We start from the raw sequence: 22425 nt of genomic DNA, 5'->3' as shown, positions 1-22425 counted from the left end.
TAAGAATCAGACTATCATTAGTGATAATTAGTCTTGTGACAGGAGCTCTGGCTGAGGACGAATGTAGTTCACACTGGATCCAGCTTTCTGGGTTGATGGTGATCTCTTCCATCTATTATCTCTGACGCTAATGTTTCCTGACACTTTGGTCTCTATTTGTCGTGTATGTAATTCTTATTGATTTTCTCCAAGTCTGCTGAAGGCAACATTAGCCGTCCACCAAACTTCATCACCATATTCAGTGAAGAGTTAGAGTGGTACTTTAATAAGATTAAAACAGAGAGTCTTTATAGTTGTGGTTTTTGTGCGTTTGCTTCCACACTTGTTGTGTATCTGTCCCACTCTTGAGTGTTGATGGAGCAGCTGCAAACGTTAGCTTAGCCTAGCATGCATCTAGTAAACAAGGCATGAGTTCAGACTTTTTACTGATCACCATCATTATGGAGTTATTTCAGCATCCTTTTGATCTGGTTAGAACTAGAGATAAACTCTGGATGATGTCATGAACCCAGACAGGACGCCGTTTGGTTTCCTGGTGTATCTGGTACTTCACAACCTGTACAAAGCAGCAAACGTGTTTATCTCAGCCATGATGGAGGAAACCTGGTTGGTTTCTACATGGAGGGAAGCCCCGCCTCCTCTCTGAACATTGTGATGAATAATCACAAATGATCCAGCGGTCAAGCTTATGCGAGGATGTTTGGTGTGAACACATTAAGTGTTAACTTTTAGTGTTTAATTAATCGCAAAAATGTTATTTTCTTCAATCGTTTCTTTGTCTCTGCTTCTCCTTAGTCGTATGGAGTGGGTGGTTTGGGCGACGAGGACTTCAACATCCCGCCCATCACTCCTCCCACCCTGCCAGACCACATGCTGCCCCCCCATCTCCCCCACGATTCCCGCTCTGGACCGTACCACCATCTGGACCACTCCTCCAGCTCAGCTCCACATCACACCTACCAGCTGCAGGGCATGGATCTGCCTCGCATTCCTGGTGGCCAAGATGGCGGCACCTTCAGCCCGGACGGCGGTCCAATGACCAGTACACTGTCTGTGGTGAGTGTTCACAAATAATCACACACATGGAGCGAGGTGCGACAGTTTGCAGTGAAATTTGGAAGTTGGTTTTATAAACCTGATATTAGAAAATGTCACCTTTAGTTTAAAGGCCTTTCAGATGTTTACAATAGTGCTTTCTGATTAGATTAATACTGAAATAAAAGAGAGCTATGCTCCTCAACAAACTTTACACAACTATATAAACACTGGAGGTTTTAAGTGTTTAAATCATTCTTGTGTAAGTATTCACATACATCATTCTGCTCAAGGAAGGTCAAACATCCAAGTGAAGTACAAGCAAACTTGCCACTTAAAAAAGCCCCAACCCAAAACAATAAGTTGATTGTGGTGAATTTTCATTATCAGGATAGTGTCACAAGTGACTTGAAAAAGCTGTCTAGCTCACCATCATGGAAGAGAAGTGAAAAATAGAGACTGATTTAAAAAAAAATACACCTTACAAAAATATACAGTCTTTTTTAAAATGTATTTATCCTATATTTATGTAGGTGACTTCATTTATGATGATCTTATTTAAGATTATTTGATTGTTTTCCACTAAAAAACTATCTGACACAATAAGAGGTATATTTCACAATGTAAAAAGGTGATATCAGCATTTTTTACTGCCATTAATAGTTTTAAGCATATTTTGATGATCGGGGTAATCGCCATTATATTGGCAGGATGATCGTGACATGGCTTTTTGCCTCGTACTCAAATCCATATTTGATTGTGAACGATCACCTTTGATGCTGACAGTCAGCTGATGTATTTTAATTTCCACTTTATTTTCTGGTGTTATTCAGTTTTAACCGTGTGCCGTTTAGGCCGTTGCCTGGAGCGATGTTATTTTGAATCAGCTGGTCGCCGTGACATTTCCCTCATATTTCAAGTCTTCATTTCACAGGAAAGTGAGAATCTGGCTTTTAGGCCCTGACATTCAGATGTGGCTGACTGTGTCACGCAGTAAAGAAATGAAAGCTTCACCTTCGCAGACTTGCAGTCACTTCAACTGTCATAGAAACTGGGTGTTCAGCAGCGGTCACATGTGTGCCGGTTTAATAAATATGTCTCCCGTTAAGAATGAAACTTCTCACCTCCCACTCCTTATTGTTCAATCTGTCTGTCTGTCGTCTCCATCTTTATATTACATCCACCTGCTGTAATATAAAGTGTGTGTGGCTGATTAAGACTATGACATGACATGGATTTTCTTTTAATAACTTTGAATGAAATCCTCTGATTGTGGCTAACCTGTGTGTTAACTGTGTAACGGTGGAGGTGGATATTTTTAGTGGCCTGAAGTCTCATTTTCCATCTCTGTCCTTCCTTTTCTCTCTCTCTCTCTACCTCGCTTTTATGTTCTCATACTAACATTCATTTACTGCCAGCCCATGAATGATGGTTGCCTAGCAACGGCGCCTGGCTCAGCCTAATCGGGTGGGGTGGGGGGTGGGGGGGGGGGATTCAAGTCAATGTGTGTGCGTATTATTCCAGGAAGAGGCAACACCACTCAGTTGCAGTTAATATCGAGACTGCTCTTTTTTTTATTTCTCAGCTGCTGTCTGAATGAAGGTTAACGTCGAAAAATGATTAACTCTGAGAACTTAATTTTCTTCTTTTCACATGGTGGTTTTGTTTGAGCCTCGTGATGTTTACATTTAATTACACTAAGCAAAGTCTTTTTTGTCTGTCAGGTCCTGATGCAACACAGATTTAATTCAACCTGTAGTCATTTCACAAGAGGTTTTGTGGACTGAAAAACAGAAGAACTAAGAACCCTATGGAAATAAGACATTTAGTGATAGAAATTTCAAGTACGAATACATTACATGACATTATTTGTCAACATTTAAGTGAAAAGAGTTTGTTGATCAAATTCCCCTGAAAGTAAATTGTAAGTAATGTAGGGGGATACAAATTGTGTTTGATATCGATGCACGATGGATGAATGAGTGATAAGAAAATGACAATAAATATATTGTGGTAAAAAAAGAAATCGTTAGCTTTCTCGTAAATACTTCATCTGACAGCAACCACATCAGCGTCATGATCACGATCAGCATAATTCCTGTGGAAAGACATAAAAACAAAAACCGGAAATTTCATCTTCAAATTCATGAATATTGGGCAAACAAATCTGTGAAATACAAAAAAAATCAGTTTCGTATTTTACCGCGGTACGTTTCATATTGAGATCCTGTCATCAACCACACCTGTGTGAAGATGAGAAGATGGCCAAAGCCTTTTCCTTCTCGTAACACGAGTCATCGCTCTTCATCAGGGGCGCCCCCTCTGTTATTCCCTTCAGCCACTGTCAGAAATGACTCCCCCCAAAGGAAAATCTGATTTTTATTTATATTATGTATTATTTTCCATTGGTAATGCTATTGGTTCCAGAAGGGTTTTTAAATTGCGTTCTTGTTTGTTTGAGGTGTTGCTGTGGGACCTTGTGGCCTTCTGTCAACAGACGCTGTTGAAAACCGCAACGTTTCCGTTCTTTAAACGTCTTAATACGCAATTTCCTTTAGTGCGTTTTAATTTTTGACGAGTAAACATATTCACTGTTCATAATCTGACATCATCACCCTGCCAGTTTGATCGCGTAAAAAGGGGGAAAAAAAGGAAGAGTTTTTAATCTTATTTTCATTATTCAACGCTGCATCGTCGATGGCTCAACATCCTCGAGTCTTTAAACGATTCCCGTTCGTGTTCATGAGGCGAGCCGCAAAGTAAGTGTGACAGAGTAAAAGCTCTCTGGGGAAAAGACAAAGGGATATTTTTGACTGTTAACTAATACTACTCCGCAGCTATTATTTATCAGCATTTCTACCAGCGGCGTGCGTCAATCTGAAACCTCTTCCCGCATCAGACAAATGTCACTTGCTGTTCCATCTAAATACCACAGCGGCGTTCACAGGTTCAGGCGATGTGTTCCCAAGAGGGGCACGCCAGACCACATCCGCTGTTATTCGATGCTTACTAAGAGGAAACTCCATACACACAAATCATCATCCGAGTCCCATCTTCACATTAGTGATGGTAGGTGTCAAAGTTCCCCTGCTGAAGGTGTTGGCAATCTTTTTCGGTTTGTTTAGCTTTTGTTTTCCTGAGAAATCAGGTTCAGACTGAACTGCTGTACACGTGGGAGGGTCACACATCAAATCCTCCCAAAACTACTTTGAACAGAAATATGGCTGTTTATATTAACATGCATTTTGATGTGACATTAAAATAAAACATTCATGTACGATGCCCTTTACTTTATTTGCTTGTATAGATTGATTCAGGCACGTTGACATTTTATTCCATTTTGTGTTTATTCAAGGTTTCCCTCGCTGTCACGCCTGCAGACGTTTGTTTTGAAAGACACAGGTGTGACCGTAAAACCGTCTGGTCACTTTATATCCTGCAGTACATCAACTTTCTGACAAATTATTGAGGAAATAAAGTCGTGCACCTGTGGACGCCGTATTGTCTCCAGATGAAGCGATGTTGCGTCTTCTGCAGGGTGAAGCAAACGCACTTTAATATCACTATTGATGTATTTACGCACGAGCAGGAATTAATGTTAAATGACTTCTGATCCCATCTTCTCTCTGACCTGTATTTCCCGTTGCCACGGTTACTATCAGATTTCATTATTGGTGAATCCTGGACCGCAGCACACAGTGCAGAAGCTGTGAAACAGAGGTAGACCCTCATTCAGAGCCCAGCTAGGTCTGATACGTGAACACAGTACGCTCAGATACTGTTTCCGAATCCGAGATACAAACCTGATATTACAATAAATCATCAAAATCAGCTCAACTATCTTATACATACTGGTATCACTTTACATATAGAAGCAAATATTTGTATTTTGTTACACATAAGAATTTTTATCAACTCACTTTTTATTGTAAAAACAATCAAATAATCTTAAATAGGATGATCATAAAAACTCAAACAAAATTAAATAAAAAAATAATAAATTCAGTGTGTCCTCCAACCAGTTTCCAGCCCACCCTCATGTCTGCCCACCTGTGTCTGGTTGTCTCAATAGTTTCTTGTGTATTTAGTCCCTGTGTTTTCCGGTTTCAGTGTCTTCAGATGTCTTCGTTCGTATGTCTGTCACTCATCCCGCCTGTCTTCCTCTTCCCGTCTTCCTCTTCCTGTCTTCCTCTTCCTGTCTTTCTCTGCTTGTCTTCCTGCACTGCTTTTCTTCCACCACAATGTGCAACGTTAACATGGCGTGCACTCCAAAATGGTCTATCGGCTCTGCTCGAGTTGTTTTCAGGTGTCGGTCACCTCAGCTGGATGCTTTTTCAAAGCAACGTAAGACAAAAAGGCACATGTTTTAGCTTTAAAGTCAGCCAAGAAGGTTTATTTAGTAACTTTGCATCTCATCTGATATGAAGTTAAATGTCTGTGCAACTTGTTTTATCATAAATAAAAAAAAATAATGCCACTAATTAGCTTTTTATCTGAAGGTGGTGAAACCCCATTAAAGGAAGAAGTCGTCAAACTCCAAATGAAACCTGATATTTTCCTTCACTTACTAACTGTTTTATCAATCGTCATCTTTGCACAGATGCAGCAGATGGTGAACTCTGATTCCCGCTTCGCCAGCAGCCAGCAGCCAATCGAAGCTGCGCTCGGACCCAGGAACCAATCAGGAATGAGCCAGCAGAGTCAACTGTCCACCATCAACCAATCCCAGCTGGGGCTGAGCGGGAACTCTATTACCCATAATTCTCCTTCACCTCCTGGAAGTAAATCCGCCACACCGTCGCCCTCCAGCTCGGCGCACGAGGATGAGAACGATGATGGAATCAGGGTAAAAAAACAACACACAGACACTGTAACTCCTGTTTCTATGAGTCAGAGTCGGTGTGTGTGTTTATGTGTGTGTGTGTGTCGACGGTGGATAGTTATTATAATTTCATGTGTCATAATAGACCCATTCTCTCTCTGCATATCAACTAGATGGAAATCATCTGGCTCACCGTTTGGTGTCTCACACTGAAACGAGCTCTCTGCACCAAAACCTACCGATGGTATTCTTAGGAAATGAAAGCATCGCTGTGCTGCTGAATAACAACAACCAACTTTGTCGTTCTGGCTGCTTTTGTACAGAGAATGACAACGTTGGGATAGAAAAGGGCAGAGAAAACAAACAACTTTACAATATACTCCTACATATCTAAACAACGGCTGCCTTTGTGGAGTTACACAACGTGTAGTATTCTCATTGTATATATTTCACTTATACTCCTGCTAGCTTTTAATAACCATAATAATACCTTTAACACATTCACTCATTTAATCACTCATCTAATGCTGTGATCCCACATTATTCTTTATGAATCAACATTTGTTGTGCACGCTCTGAAAAGTCCAACTGAAAAAATAATGCCATAAACATTCACCAAAAAAACCTGCTCTACTTTGTTTGGTACTCTTCTTTGGTATGAGCAAACTCTAAAACTTTCTTTTTTTTTGCCAGGAGAGTAAATGTTTTTCAAGTTTTTTCCCGACCCAAAGAAAGACCCAATAAATGGAATTGAATGGAGAAAAAGTGTGTTGGATACAGAAACAGGATACAAACACTCGTTCCTCTTCTGATTTCTTGTTTCCACAAAATATGTTTTTTCAAAGCTCTTGCTGTAACGATGGAGGTATAATTAAATCCAGTGAGGTCTCGTGGTGCACATTGAAGACAGTGTTGCTGTTGGTGGGCAGCTGTAGATGCTCTCATTCGTGTCTCCGTCTTCATCTTCACAGCTGGCAAAGAGTAGCCATTTTGTTTCTTCAGCAGTGAAATCTGGCAGTCGTGCTGTAAAAGGTCAAGAAATGCAGGATGTCTTTTATACGAGGACTCCACTTTGGCAAACTGACTTCTTTAAGCTCCGATAGTTCAGCGTGTATCACATGGCTGTACAGCATGAGTGGGTGGTGGAGGTGAATTAAACCGCTGTAGCTGCATACGGTGATACAGAATTCATTAGACACATTATCACTGTGACTGATGCACATAGACGTGTAAATCAGGAGGATGTGCTTGTCTCAGTCATCAGGGATGTTGATATCTTGTTGTAGTAAATCAAAGGCAGCAGGACTTAAAGTTGAAAATACATATTATTGGTAACTCTTTCCATTCATATAATTTACTGTTCATTTATTGAAACTTTCCTGTTAAAAACGATGTTATTTGGTGCATATTTTAGTGGGAAATGTGGATAATGTTGTTTAATTAGAGTTTTTAGCAGTTGTTTATTGTTTAATTTGTGCCAAATTACATGGAGAGAAAACATCCTCTGAAATGATTAATTACGTTCCCCTTTCTCACTCCCTTTAATGTAATGAATAAATGACATACATGTAACTGCACTGAAATGATATTTGATTCTGAATATGTCTAAGCAGTACTCAGTGAAAGCAAATATTTGACTGTTTGACTCTTTTCATATATTTTTGCTCCAGAAACTAAACTGTGTTCTTCTTCTCGTCTCAGCTGACCAGTGGAGCAGAGAAGAGGCCAGCAGCGGTGGATATCGCCAAGAAGCCCAAAACACCAAAGAAGAAGAAGCGAAAGGACCCTAATGAGCCAGTGAAGCCGGTGTCTGCCTATGCCTTGTTCTTCAGGGACACCCAAGCCAACATCAAGGCCCAGAACCCCAACGCCACCTTCGGGGAGGTATCCAAGATCGTGGCCTCCATGTGGGACGGCCTGGGAGAGGAACAGAAGCAGGTAGCTCCTCCATCTTCATTTAGCATGTCACGGTTATTGCTTGTCTTACTTTAAGTTAAAAAAAATAAGGTTAATTAAGGTTCAATCATTGTAAAATGTTCATGTTGCCCATAGCAATAACTTTAGAAGATTTAGTGATATTTTGAATATTCATCAAACTGGGTCAATGTGTCCGATACAAATACAATGTTGCAGTTAGGACCAAAATTCTATTTTCTAGCTGTATTTTGTGTTATACTTGCTACACATCAGCACATTAGTGTCCTCCCGAAGCGGTAGAAGTACAGTCTACACTGTCTTTGTGATGGGAATCAAGCGTTCTGCAGGGAAACGTGAGCTCTGACATCATCACTGAGGCTACCAATCATCACTGGCAGGTGAACTGAATCTTTTAAAAGTTCAGATTCGGAGAAGAGCTGCAGCGATGCACCCTGGGATTTCATTACTGCGGTTAAGTGTTATCAGATAAGTGTGAGCCCTGTGATGGTTCTGCCTGAGTGCGTGTTACGTTACCGGGATGATTTAATGCAGCACGTTGTTGCTTCTCCGCAGCTGCAGTTCTCTGAAGATCTCTCACCTGAATAAAAACGGTTGCTTTGCTAACGACGCACCGCTAATTAAATTGATTTGTGTGTTTCAGGAGTACAAGAAGAGGACGGAGACGGCGAAGAAGGAGTATCTGAAACAACTGGCTGCCTACAGAGCCAGTCTGGTCTCACAGGTACGACACAGGTTACTTCAACTTAAACGCGCCTTAAAGGGGTAGTTTGGGTGTTTTTAATTGGGGTTGTATGATGTAATTATCTTACCTGCAGTAGAGGGAGTGTGGAGAATCGGATGTGCTGCTGTGGATGATTTTAGACGCCTAAAACAATATCAGTTTAAGCTCGTCACATACACAAGCTTAATGAGCGCTGGGACGGACGCCAGCAAGCCACTAACAACGCTGCACTATTTGACGCCTCGGCAGCGAGGAAGAGTTTGTTTTAATTAGTTAATTCACACAGTGACACAAACTAACTAACCGATCGATTGAGCAGCGGCAGACCAATTCCTGATCAATACAAAGTCTGGTGGCTTTGACGAAAGCATCGATAACGGCTTTAGTTCCCCGTCAGTAAAGAGCCGTCTGACAGCTAGGTGAAGTGGTATATGTACCCATTTAATTCTAAATATAGCGTCCATTTAAGCTGATGAACAGTACATTTCTTTGCTCCGGTGCTGGACCTCCTGTTGTTCTCATCCATCTACTGGAGTAGTACACCGACCACGGAGAAGAACATCATACAACCAGACTGGAAACCATCCAAACGTTCCCTTTTAAAGCTCTAAATGGCTCCATCTGAAACCTGCAAACTGATTTTCTGTTTTCTTCTTGTTTTCCAGAGTTACAACGATCCATCTGAAATGAAGCCGCCCCACTCTTCCTCTGCAAACTCCTCCTCCTCTACCTCAATGTTTACACCCAAACCTTCCGTCTACCCAGGACACCCAGGACACCCAGGACACCCAGGCCAGCACCATTCCTCCAGCTCACTGGCCCACCCTCACTCTCTCCCTTCCCATCAGCACCCGAGCATGTACATGCCGTACCCACACCCATCGCACCCTTCCCACGCCTCCAGCCCCGGCCTCAGCCCTCACCTGCCCCCTCCCCACACCCAGATGCACCCCCAGCTCCAGGCTCTGTCCTCCAGAGGGACCGTGCCGCGGCCCAGCGTCCCCCACCAGGGATCTCTGTCCCTTGGCAGCATGGCGTCCACCCCTCCTCTCCAGGTCAGCCCTCCCCTCCACAGCCAGGCACACCTGGGGGGGCTGCACAGTCCACACCAGCAGCACCAGCAACACCAGCAGCAGCTCAGCGGACACTCACTGGGAATGGCGCACTCGCCTGGCATCCCGCAGGTCAGTCGCAAACTGAATGTACATAAAACCATTATGATATTTACACAAGAAGATACATCGATCAAAAGGTTTTCAGGCAGGGCAAGAAGAACATTTTATTATTCTGTTTTGGTTAATCTTGCTTTCAAATGCAAAAAAAAACAACCTCAAATTGACTTAACAAGAGTTTCCTTCCTCCATTGACTCCAGGGAGCTTTGCCGCCACATTTCACAGCTTTATATCCGTCCAGTTCGGATGTTTTGTGTTCTAAATGTATTTTATTTTGGATTTCCTTAATGTTACGTCCCACAAAGTCACATTCTCATAACATAGCATCCCAAATGCGTTGCATTTTAGTATGCTCAGTTATACTTCTAAATAATAACAATAATAATGTTGAGCATATATATAAAACAAAGTTGACATCAGTACACTTTAATAATTACATGTAACTTTCACTCACTCCTTACTCCTACTTCCTCCTTCCTCCTCTCCAACGGACTAAAAGACAGACGGGTGAACAGTCAGAGGTTGATTTTCATCATTTCAATAGCAAACTTAAGATATAAAAGTCCCATAGAGTACACCATCCTAGTATATAATACTGTGGATTATTTCCCTGTTTGTTTAAATACTACACTCCCATAATCCCCCTTTCTCTCTCCTCCATTTTGCATATTTTTCACAAATAAAAAGAGAAAGAGCAAACAAAACAAAGTTAAAGTGAAGGGAAATAGAGGACACAGTGACAGAGCTCTAAACTTTTTATTTTCCTCTGTGAGAGATGATGGGGGAAGGGAGAGAGAGAGGGGAGACAAAAGAGGCAGATGGGGTCTTTGTGAAGGAGTGAAGGAGAAGAATTTGCTCAACAATGGATGAATAGGTGAGGTAGAGGAGGAGAGGGGGGAGAACCCAACCACCTGCTGTCCTCCTCTTTCTCCTCTTTCACTCACAACACTCAGATTAACTTCCCTTTCAGCCTCTCTCTCTCTCTCTCGCCTCCTTCCTCCTCTCCTCTCACCTTTTCATCTCCTCCTCGCTCGTCCACAGCTCGCACACATGAAATCAGCACGACGCTCCGAACTCTGTAATTAGCACTGATGAACAAGTGACTGACGTCTGTCATCGTTTCACTTCACCCGCATTCATTCACGTTGATCAGAAGGCGTTTTAGCAAATGAAGGTTTTTGGTTTTGACATGAAATCCCGCCGTCGGCCGTCTGAGGACGAGTCGGTGCTGAAGGAGGACGCAAAGGAGCCGCCGTTCAAATCTGCACAATAACCACATGATCAATGCCGGAAATATTACCTGATGCCTGTCGGAAATATAGTCGACAAAATCTGGTTGAAATGAAGGCGATCAGCTAAAAGTCAGTTCTGATTATGCAGAATTAGCCGTTAGCTCTTCCTGTTCGACGTACACACAACTAAAAACTACAAAAAAATTCATCAGATCCACCCGTCGCTCCTCCACAGTCCAAATATGGTCACTTCCTTCACTGGTTGCAAAGAATCCAAGTTGGTGACGAAAAGCCGTAGTCCAAAACCACCTGGTGACGTCACCATGACGATGCCCACTTCTCACATACAGTCTTTGGTCTGTCCGACCAGCCATCACGTCTCTTCACCACTTTCCTTTTACTCGTTGAGATGAGCTGTTTAATCGCTCTGAACACACGATGAGTCATCGCGTTATTTAATAATAAGACACTTTATTCACTAACTTTGTTGTTTTTATTTATTCCAGGTCTACCACCCCTCCCTGCAGCCTGAGTACCAGCAGTTAGGAGGAGGTATGCTTAACAGCGGAGCAGTGATGTCATCATCAGTGGACTACCATCAGCTGGGCCGACACACGCCCAACCACCACCCCTCCCTGGACTGGGGTACGGATTACCACGGCAACGGGTAGGACATCAGCGTTTGATTTCAATAACAAATCAGTTTGATTTTTGTGTTTGAGCATAAAAGCCTCTGAAACCAGTAAGAAAGAAAACCTTTAAACAGGTCTACACGTTGTTTCTGGAGTCTCTGTAAAAAAACAACGTCACTTAAAGGTCCAGTATGTAGAATTCAGTTGCATCTAGCGGTGTTGTTGCAGATTGTTGCTCATAAATGATGAATTATAAAAACGTGAGGGCCAGTGTTTGGTTTGTCGGCCCTGGGCTTCTGTAGAAACATGGCGGACTCTGTGAAGACGACCTGCTCCTTATATAGATATAAAGGGCTCATTCCAAGCTAACAAAAAGAAAAAACCATCTCAGTTCCAGGTGATTCTTCATGAATGATGCCAATTAATCCCCTGGAATCCTGCACACTGGTCCTTGAAGTGACATAATCAAAACAAACAAAGCAAAAGCCTCTTCTGGCCTCATGGCGTGGAAACCACTTCCTGTTTTGTCGTCCTCACGCTTAGCTTCTCTCCCCCTGCAGCGGCCTGCAGAGAGACAAACCTCTCTATCTGAGCTAATCTCAGGACAACGTGACACCAAACCTCAACGAGCCCTTCGACTGCCGCACCGTGGAACCTGCAGCCTCATCTCTGCGTGATCCGGCGAGTCCAACTCCACCGCCGACACTTGAACCAAACTCGAGTTCAGCACTTCAAGCTGAAGCCAGAGCAGAAGAATAATGAGAGACTTCAGTGAATAACTAGCAATGTCTCCTCTTAGGGACAACAGGCCAGTTTCTGTAAGCTGATATGATTTCAGTTACAGGCTGTTTAATTCCTACTGACCATTTAATGGTCCGATCACACCGAGACACGTTTTCAACAGGCTTCAAAAATGCCTGCAAAACGCATCGGGCAAATCAGCTGATGAGCCTGTGGAGCGTATGGATTCAACTCGAGTCTTTACGTTGCTCCGCCATGTTTTTGGCAATGCGTTTCTAGCGAAGTTTCCAGCGACGTGTCTCGGTGTGATCGGCCCCTCTGCCGTTAAACTTTGAATTAAAATGGTTTGTGCAAGCGCTGACAGATGGGCAGGTCCTGTGCTGCATATTATCATGTCTATTATGTGGTGTATATACTCCAGCCTCCCTCAGAATGGGACCTTCCATCTATTTTCCTTTTTGCCCTAAAAAAACATCCATATTTAGATCCTCATTTTGTAAAGATGGAGTTTACCATCGGTTCCAAAAGGCTCTGAAGAGAAACTGTAAATTGCTGTAACATAAAATTTTGAGCTGTCGATTTAAAACCAAACTGTTTTCCTTCTTCAGCCGAAATCAAGACCCCCCCCCCCCCCCTCCGACGGTTCTTTAACTCTATGAAAGCCTTGGATGTGATGCAGTATAGTTGAACTGAATCACACGGCTTTATTCGGCCACTCGGAGAAATGGCTGTGAATCGTTTTTCACCGTTAAAGAGCTTTCATTGTGTGACGCTCAGATCTGCAGGGTAGAAACTCAATGTATTTTAGTCCTTGAAATAATAAAAAATGTCAAACAATTCTTTGTTGGTAAAAAAAAAAAAATAAGAAAAGAAAGAAAAACAGCCGTTTGTATGCTGGCGGCTCCTCCCGGCGTTTGTTGATGATGATATTGATTTGAATGAGTGGTCGGTTGGTTGCATGGTCTCTTTTCTCATCTCTATTTCTCTGTGCACAGACGCTATTTAAGAAACTATAACTGTTGCTGGGTTGGCCGTGTTTTAATGTTTTGTTTTTAATCAAATCAAGTTTTTGTTTTAGTGTTAATAATGATGATGAGAGACGTATCTCTCTCTTTCTCTCTGCTCTGTATCTCTTTGTATTAATGTGTTTTTTTTGGCAGATGAAAGGACTCTGGGCAACAACAACCATGAAGATTTTCTTATTTTTAGATTCTAATAATGTGTTTGAGAATAAAGTCGGTGCTGCATTGATGTGCAGTCATTACTCCAAAAACCTGCCTCTCTTCGTCCTTTGTTTATTCCTGAACAGCTTGTGACAGCGGCTCTAATTAACGGCACATAATAACGTAAACCTTTACTGCTGCTGCGACACGTTACACTTCATATCGTGGCCTTTGCATTTATGCAAAGTAGCTGAGCCGTAATTGCAAAACAAATGTCTTTGAAGTCTCTGAAAATATGTATTTTTAACCTCCTGTTTGCTCAGGTCTGATCTTGTCAAAAATAGTTTTAATGATAATTTCACCGCAGTGGAGTCGGCAGGTCAGTCCAGACGGAAACTCTGTTGGAATGATTATGTTTTTGTACTGAACCAATATTTATATTTATACTTATGGACTGTAGAGATAAACTTTGGTGATCCTTGACTGCAATTTGGTAGCAAATATGAACGTACAGGATTAATTGTATTAACTAACAATCATCTGTCATTTCATCCAGTGCCTTTATCAGAACCAAAGGCTGCTTTTTCCCAAATACTTTGGTTGATGAAACAATACTAGAGCTGTTCAGTAGTAAATAGCAAATGTTAGCATGCTAACATGCTAAAGCAAGATGGTGAACGGCACGAATGTTTGAATTCCATTATTTTTAGGACGTAACAGTGAGTGTCCGTCTTCGACTTGACATTGTGGCCAAACGGTGGAATGACATTTTCCAGATCCCCCCCAACTTACAAGGACAAGCACCGTTAGCTGCTAGCCACCGGCTCAGCTGTCGCCATGCTGAGAGCCTCACTGAGGCAATAAAAACAGCACCTTCAGGATTCAGTGTGATGCAGTGTATTTCTTACCTCATCTCGATGGTTATTGGTCAGATTGACACTAATGATCAGTAATCAATTAATTTACATCTGGTGCCAATGAAGAGTGCAGGATGTGAGCGGACTCTCTGGTTTTGACATGTGTGTAAATCACAAGTCCATCATCTCTGTCTGTCGATAGAAACCAGCCTGCAGTGGGTGTGGGAGTCGGAGCCAATCATGCATTTTCTTCTCTGGCATTCAACATTTGCATTTCATACTCGAGCCTGCAGGACGTCACATTATGGCCGACAGTACAAGGTGTTGTTCGGTGTTTAGTGGCACCAATCAGTCGTATCGTCTTAACTCTGCATTTGTTGTTATGTTGATCATCATTATCGGTAATTAAACCTCTAATCTTCCATATGTGACTCCCTGTTCCTCCTCAGTGGAACTTGAATGTGAGGATAAACTAGTGTGATTTAGTAAAATAATGTGCTCACGCAGATCAAAACACATTTTGTTTCACTTCTGTCCCTCATGAATTAAAGGGAACAGGCTGCCTCCCTGTTTGTCAGCGGGTACACACTGCCCCCTGCTGGTAGAGCGAGGGCTGCATGAAATTCAGTTTCTCATCGTGAACATCCTCTCTGACTCTTCTACATGTTTCACAGTTGGTCGAATTAGCAGTCTTTTTTATTTGCAGTAAAATGGGTCACAGGCTTGCTCTTCTGTTTTGTACAGTAAACGTATGTTTCATCATATATTTCAGAATCTCTGTGGGTCTATATTTGACGACTCCCAAAGAAGTTCGTTTAAGGTTCTCCACATGGCACCTTGAAACCAGAAAAGGTGGGCCGGTGTACCGGATCACAGAGACTCGTGGTTCTGGGCAGTAGAGGTGAAGGTGGTCAGACACTAAAGGTTTGGTAAATGTAAACCAAACTGCCTGTAGGCATCATTTAGAGGTCATCCAGCGAAACCTGACACGCTGCAAACAGCCTTCCAGGTGCCAAAAAAACGAAACCCGATCCAGCGGTGACACATCGAAGCCTCCGCAGCCTGCTTCGATCAGCACAGATCTCAGCGCTTCATGCTCACTGAACTGTCTGTTTTTAGTTCTGTCTCAGGTTCTGGTGTTTAGTACAGCAGTACTGTCACGCTACTGAATTTATTGTACTCAAAGGTACAAAATTAGCAAATCTTAGCAGATCTGTGATTGAGGGATTTAGAGCTCCATACAGCTCTAAACATGGAAACAGCTGAGCTGGCAGCTAGCAGCTGGTAGCTAGCATCTAGAACCTAGCAGCTGGTAGCTAGAAGCTAGCACATGGTAGCTGGAAGCTAGCAGCTAGCAGCGCAAACAACGACAACAGTGCTGACAGAGCTAACAGTGATCACCTGAAGTGGAAGCAGGAGGGTTGGTGTGTTACACTCCGCAATGATGCTGTGGTTCGGATTGGCGTTATCCGTGGTAACCGGCTTATGACGAGCGGCAGCCATGAGCTGTATGAACACGAACTTAAAGTCCCTACTAAATCAACTATGAAACTTAAAAATTACACCAAGGTTGTTGTTTTTTACTCATGTTTAAAATTATAAAAATAAAATGACAGCAAAGATCTGTGAAACACCCAAAAATGACAACATAAATGTACATAAAGAACGTTTTAGTCTCATCTTTATCTGATGAAGTGACTCTTTTGACCTTCATTTAGCCATCTTTAATCATCCATTGAACTGGATGCGAGCAGCTAGCGTATCTTCCTCTCCAGTGCGGTGGGCGGTCGGCTGGACGTCTTCTCGGGAAGCACCAGCCTCAGCTTCCTCCTCGGCGAAGCGCCTCCGTCCTCTGACAGGAACTCCTGCTGCAGCAGCGCAGCAGCGTCCCCCGTGGAGGACACACTCTGCGTGGACAGACTGGGTGCAGGGACACCTGATACAGATGCATCTGCTGTGAGTCCTTCAGTCGGAGCCCCACCCCCAGCTGGCATGTGGACTGTGGACCCACCAGGCCCAAGCCCAGCCTCCGTCTGACTGTTTGACAGATTCTCTACGGTGGTCACTGATCCGGTGTGGGTCACCCCAGAGAACCCATCCAAGCTCTGATGTACCCCGCCCGTGGTCTGAAGTCCTGGTTCCGGGACTGGCCTTGCTACAAGAGGAGAGCTGTCTGGCGGCGGCCTGCTCTGCAAGAGGGACTGCACAGGTGCAGGATTAACAGCTGGGTTTGCTGCTAAACTCGAGGCTGCTCCTGCAGGCTGGGAGGTGTGAAGAGGGTTAGCATACATGGCGTTAGCTAGAAGTGAGGTAGCAGGAGACATGAGGCCTGACCCGGGTTGCTTGTTGAAGCTGTCCGGAGCACCGCTGGGAGCTGTGTTTGGCCCACTGATTGCTATGCTAGGAGCAACAGAATTAGCTGGACTGTTGGGGAACAGTGTAGTGGATCCAACGGTGTTGAGCAAGAACTTCCCTCCTTGAAGGGAGAGGCTGCTGCCAGTCAGTTGGGAGCCTGCCGAGCCAAGCAGGGACAGGTTGGTAGTGCGATTCCAGCCAGTAGCAGAGGGTGATGAGGGGACTCCAGCTCCCTGAGGCTGAATATTACCTCCCTGCACATTCTGTCCCTGTCCAATGGGAAGAGCAAGGGCTGATTGGGCAGCAGGGGCGGCGTTATCGCTAGGTCTGGAGGGCGAGTCCTCGCCTACGTCACCTTCTGTACTTTCCTGTCCACCTTTTCTGTGGGTTTTGCTCTCCTGTCCTCCTCCTCTGTCTCCCTTCTTTTCCTCACCATCCTCAGCCAATTCTTTCATCTTGGTGGATTTCTTCATTTTCCCACCGCTACCCTTCATTTCCCTCTCTCCTTCCCTCTCTCCTTCCCCCTCTCTTCCCCTCTCTCCTTCCCTCTCTCCTTCCCCCTCTCCTTCCCCCTCTCCTTCCCCCTCTCCTTCCCTCTCTCCTTTCTCTTCTCCTTCCTGCCTGTTATTTTTTATTCTCCTCTTTGAACTGCTCTTCTCCGAGTGTCCCGGCTCAGTTTTCCTCTTTGGGTGGACTTTGCCTTTTCGTAGCGGGTTCACGTTTATTTTACCTTTCAGCGAGCGGCTCGATTGGACTTTAGCTTTGTGTCTTTTTGCTCTTTTGTCTCTGGAGCTCCTCCCTTCCTCCTCCCTCTGGTCCTGGCTTCGACTGCTTCTGAGATTTTCCAGGTCGAACGTTACATTTCTTGTCTCTCTCCTCGACTGGTTGTGGCTGACACTCCTACTCCGAGGGACGTCCTCAAACATGCCGCTTTGGTTCCTCGGCGGTCTGGACGTCCTGTGGCAGCTCTCACAGTATAACGTCTCGTGTCCTCTGCTCTTCACTTCCACGTCTGTCCTGTTGCTCTCGGCCGTCGTCCTGTGAGCTGCCAGGTTCTCTGGTCTCTGAGCGAAGGTTTCTTTCCATGGATGAGAGGAAGGGTTGGTGTTGCCTCGAGGATGAAGCTTGTTAGGGACGTCCCTGCTGAAAATCCCCTGCTGAGTCTCAAACCTCCTCCTCTCTTCCTCTAACATCATCCTCGTTCTCCTCTTCTGTCTCTCCTCCTCCGCCTCCATCCCTCCGTTCATCCTGTTGGTCCACCTCATCGGGTTCGTCCCTCTCTGTCCTCTGTTGAAACAGTCCGGGCACCTGAACTCTGTCCTTGGGTCAGACATCATGGCTTCCCTGTCCCAAGGCTGGCCTCTATGTGCTTGCCAGAGCTCCCTCCTCTTTTCGTCAACATCTAAGTGATTGATGTGGCGATTCACCACTCTGCTGCTTCCCTCTTCTTCTTCTTCTTGATGTCTTTTACTTTCTTTTAGTTTCTTCCTCCGAGACACTTGATAGCAGATCAGGACGACCAGCAGGGTCAAGCCAACGCCACCTGAAGCGAGAGAGAGACAGGTAGGATTTTTTTACATTTTTTACTTTAGAAACAACAAAGCACGACTTCAGACTTTTTACTTACCTAATTTTCCTTTGAAACACTCTAAATGTAAACTTTGTTTACTGCTGATTTGGTAAACAGTTCAACGTTTGTTGGTTTTCTGGCCTGTTACTATGAAATAATATATTTTTCAGTGTTTTGAATCTAATTTACTTCGTGGCCCAGGTGAACAAATCAAACCCGATCACTGGTCTGTCATTCTCACCAATGAAGCAGATGACTGCGGCGATGGCCAGATCTCGAGCGTAGCGCTGAGGTGTCACGCCGCCTCTCGCCTCTATCTGCACTGTGATGTTCCGATTGGACGGGACACAGTTGGCCTCAGTCAGCTCCAGCACTGTGGTTACCGCCGGGTTGTCAGCGCTCACACACACCATCCTACGGCCATTATAGAGGGTCTGACGGACGTATTGATTCATATTAATATACTGAAAATGAAATATGTTTGTGCTCTGTTTGTATTTTAATGTGTGCAGGTTGAAGGAGGACTGTCGCACCTTGTCGGGTTGTTGTATGAAGGCGGATAGGAAGGAAGCCAATTCCAGCAGCTGACAGGAGCAGTTCCACGAGTTCAGGTCCAGGTTGAGGTTTGTCAGCCAGTTGAGGTAGGAAAAAGCCTCAGCGGGAGCAGAGCCCAGACGGTTCCTGGACAGATCCAGAGTCTGCAGACTCACCAACCCACCGAAGCTAAGAACACAAAACCGATTTACTGTATATCGGAAGTGTAAACTATGCTCTAGCAAAAGAAAGAAATGTGCTAACCTGTTTCTATGCAGATGATCTATCAGGTTATCTGACAGATCCAGACTCTCCAGACCTCTGAGGTCATTTAGAGGGAAGGAACCGGAGTCCAGACTGGTAAGCAAGTTACCCTCCAGCTTCAGGCTGCGCAGGGCCTTGCTACCTTTAAACCAACCTCCTTGGATCTGCACACAAACATCATGTCAGAGGAAAAGGTACAGGCTTTAATCAGTAGTCAACCCCACTGTATCTATGGATTTTCTTCTCAATCTCTAGTTTCAAGTCTTCTTCAATCCAGCATGATGTTCATTTCATAAATTATGGTCCATTTAGAGTCCAACAGACCAGAAAGCAGGGGCTAAGCTACCTGGTGATTTTACAGGTCACTACCATGGCGGAGCTACCACGCTACTGTCCAACCAATGCAGTTACTATGGTCACTTCCTTCACTGGTTGCAAAAATACAGACTTCAGAACATGTAGCCCTCAAACCAACCGGTGAAGTCATGATGACTACGTCCACTTCTTATATACAAATCTGAACACGCTGTAGCAGTTGATCAATCACAACAGAGTGGGCTTTTTGGGAGGGAGGGGCAGGAGGTCAATCAGAGTCCATAGAATGATCTCTCATCTACTGTATCACTCAGGTACTTCCAATCAAAAGTACAACAACCAGCTAAGAACTGTCAACCCACCATGCTGATGAGGTTGTGGCCCAGGGCGAGCACCTCCAGTCGGGTTAGATTAGCCAGAGCTCCCCCCTGTAGGGCCTGGCTGGTCAGGAGGTTGTGGTCCAGCAGTAAAGTGTGGAGGAACGGCAGGTTTAGGAAGGACTGTTCACCAAGCACTGAGATGTGGTTGTGACTCAGACCTGGAAGATGGACACACATGCATAGTTTGAAAGCCGCTCTGTGTTGGATTTCCCACCTTGTGGCTGCATCTGCTACCTCGTTGCTTGTTGCAGGAACATAACAAGGTGCTGACTGACCGATGACTGTAACGTTGCTGAGGTCAGACAGCGAGGCGGGCTGGACTGTGGAGATGGAGCCTTCTGTTAGCAGCAGAGCCTGGGTTGTTCCTGGAGCGTCTGCTCACACAGTTAAAACACACAGTACAGTCCTTTTAGGAATTTAGGCGTTTGGGCCATCGCCATCTTGGATTTTCTTTTAAGTGAAGGTAAAGAAGGACCATATTGTGTTACCAATAATGTGAGCCAGTCTGTGACAGATAAGGGCGTCCTCAGAACAAACCACACAGGAAGCAGGGCATGATGGGAAAGAGGACACATGCCGGACTCTGATGACTGACAGTAGCAACATCAGCAAAACGCCTGCAGACAAATTTATCATTGAAAAATGAAAAGTGGATGAAAAATTGGCAGCAAATTAAAAAATCATAATGTCTAAAGTGTACTAAAACTACTAGGTTACATTCACAGACATGTTCCACGATATAATTTGTCCCATTTGCTGGTCTAACAGATGATATGATCTGTTGTGTGTTGTACTCACTGGTCATGTTGTGTTACACTAGAGGGAACATGGTGATGAGGAAGCATCTCTTCCATCGGGCTGCGACCCGCTGCATCATTGTCATGATCTGATTGGACAGTTAAAACACATCATTACATCAGTGGAAGTGCACCTGTCTTCAGCTCCATACAGGTGAGTGTGAACTCCACTTACAACTTTTAAAATGCTTGTTTTCTGAATGGAGTCTGGTTGATGGGCGCTAGATTATGCTAACATTGTAGCTGCTCCATCAACACTCCAAATAAGGTCATCTAGATGTAAATACAGCAGCAACCTTGTTGTTTGGACCATAGACAGTCACATGGTCTGGTCTGGTCTCTGGACTAATATAAGCTACTATGGTGGAGCTCAGGGGGACCACAGACACAGGAGGCAACATTTGGTTCCTCCATTAAGGATTCAGCAACATTAGGAGGATGATCTCAGGGCTTAGATGATTTAGACACGGGGTTGATATATTTCAACTTGCGTGAAAAGAAATGTGTCGCGTATTTAAGGTTTAAGGTTAATTTGCATCTCTGCTTTGACTTAGCATGCACTAACTTCACATGACAAATCCGCATTCACATTTGGTGGGATTTGTGATGTCATTTGGCCCTCAGGAGCCCCAGCAGAGGCCTCACCGTGTCCTTGAACCAAAGTTTGTGAACCTCTTGATGACTCACCTGTTGTATGGGTTCACTGTTTGTTCTGAGTCGCTAGGCAAACAAACAGATAATGCATTGGCAATGAACGTGTGTGTGTGTGTGTGTGTGTGTGTGTGTGTGTGTGTGTGTGTGTGTGCGTGTGCGTGCTGTCATTAGGGAAGCTGGAGGTTGTCCCCAGAGGACGCTGACTGATGGACAGAATGAGGCCTATCATGTTTCTGCTGAAGCTCTCTTCCTAATGGACTCTCCTGCAGTGAGCCGTCCTCTGATCAACATGAGTCACTCCACAACGGAAGCTAATGTTTCCCTAAAATCCATAATAACAGACAACAGAGGATGATGGTGTTAAATGCTGACAGACTCTGAGACTGAGCCGAGCTACAAACCGACACACAACAGTGACATACAGCTTCATTTATTTAAATGTCTGTTATCACTATCCATCACTGAATGTTAACACGATGATGACACTGATGGAAGCCCAGCAGCATCACAAACTGGGCATCGGTGACCAAATTCCTGGGAAAAGGCGACCCGTGTTAGCTAGGTAGCTAGTTAGCTTTTCCTTTTATGTTACTATGGCAACAATGACCCTGCCCCTGACGTTTCCTTGAGGGTCTATTCTAAACTTCAGTTGGTTGCATCCTCACCACTAGATGGCACTAAATCTTACATATTGCTCCTTCAAACAGAATCTATCATGCCTTTATTTTCTGTTTTTAGGCCCTTCCTGGGAATCAGCTTCATTGCTCAGCCTACTGGTTGTCTGATCCCCAGCATCACTTAAATATCCTCGACTACATGGTGAAAATATGAACTGATTATACAACAAAGAGCATTAAACTAGTGAGGAGCTTTTTTTTTTTTTTTTTTACGTTTCTGAACATCTGAAATACTGATGAGAGTGAGAGATAATTTAAAAACTGTCACAAACCGCTTACCTGCTGAGCAGAAGCCACACGATCCACCCCTGCGAATGAGATGGTACATTCCAATGACATATTAATCCATAAGAATGATCTGTAGCGCTGTGGGCCTGCCTGCTGTTGAGAGACTTAAACTGGGAGCTCTGTGGTGTACTGGCTGATGCTGTGTGTGTGTCTAGCTTTAGTTACCTGGCCGTCTCTGGAGCATGCTCAGTAGAGCCGGCTGTCACCTGAGAAGCACACCTGTCCTGTGTGACTCCTTGCTTGAACTTTACCCTTTCTCATTACTTCCATTTCCCCA

At 44.2% G+C, this 22425-nt stretch overlaps 2 protein-coding genes across 2 annotated transcripts in view; one reads left to right on the top strand and one right to left on the bottom strand.

Moving 5' to 3' along the window:
* tox (thymocyte selection-associated high mobility group box) overlaps nucleotides 1-13557 on the top strand; it is a 37041-nt gene extending 23484 nt beyond the window's left edge. The window contains exons 4-10 of the mRNA XM_084007965.1: nucleotides 796-1056; nucleotides 5636-5881; nucleotides 7559-7795; nucleotides 8436-8516; nucleotides 9182-9700; nucleotides 11428-11588; nucleotides 12114-13557. Coding sequence (XP_083864091.1) covers nucleotides 796-1056; nucleotides 5636-5881; nucleotides 7559-7795; nucleotides 8436-8516; nucleotides 9182-9700; nucleotides 11428-11588; nucleotides 12114-12150 — 1542 coding nt within the window. The 3' untranslated portion in view covers nucleotides 12151-13557. The remainder of the gene's footprint in view (nucleotides 1-795; nucleotides 1057-5635; nucleotides 5882-7558; nucleotides 7796-8435; nucleotides 8517-9181; nucleotides 9701-11427; nucleotides 11589-12113) is intronic.
* Nucleotides 13558-17265: 3708 nt separating this feature from the next.
* Nucleotides 17266-22409, bottom strand: lrrc53 (leucine rich repeat containing 53; the record flags this gene model as incomplete). The annotated part of the gene is made up of 9 exons (XM_084006935.1): nucleotides 22140-22409; nucleotides 20531-20618; nucleotides 20221-20349; nucleotides 20008-20106; nucleotides 19715-19890; nucleotides 19038-19201; nucleotides 18773-18962; nucleotides 18481-18673; nucleotides 17266-18212 (listed from the first exon to the last, which is right to left on the bottom strand). Coding segments are annotated over exons 2-9 (1905 nt in total), but the record flags the coding sequence as incomplete, so codon positions are not given.
* Nucleotides 22410-22425: the final 16 nt, after the last annotated feature.

This window comes from Eutrigla gurnardus (assembly GCF_963514095.1).
Source record: "Eutrigla gurnardus genome assembly, chromosome: 4".
NCBI classification, from domain to species: Eukaryota; Metazoa; Chordata; class Actinopteri; order Perciformes; family Triglidae; genus Eutrigla; species Eutrigla gurnardus.
Note: the sequence above shows the minus strand (reverse complement) of the source record. Positions and strands in the feature narration are given on the sequence as shown.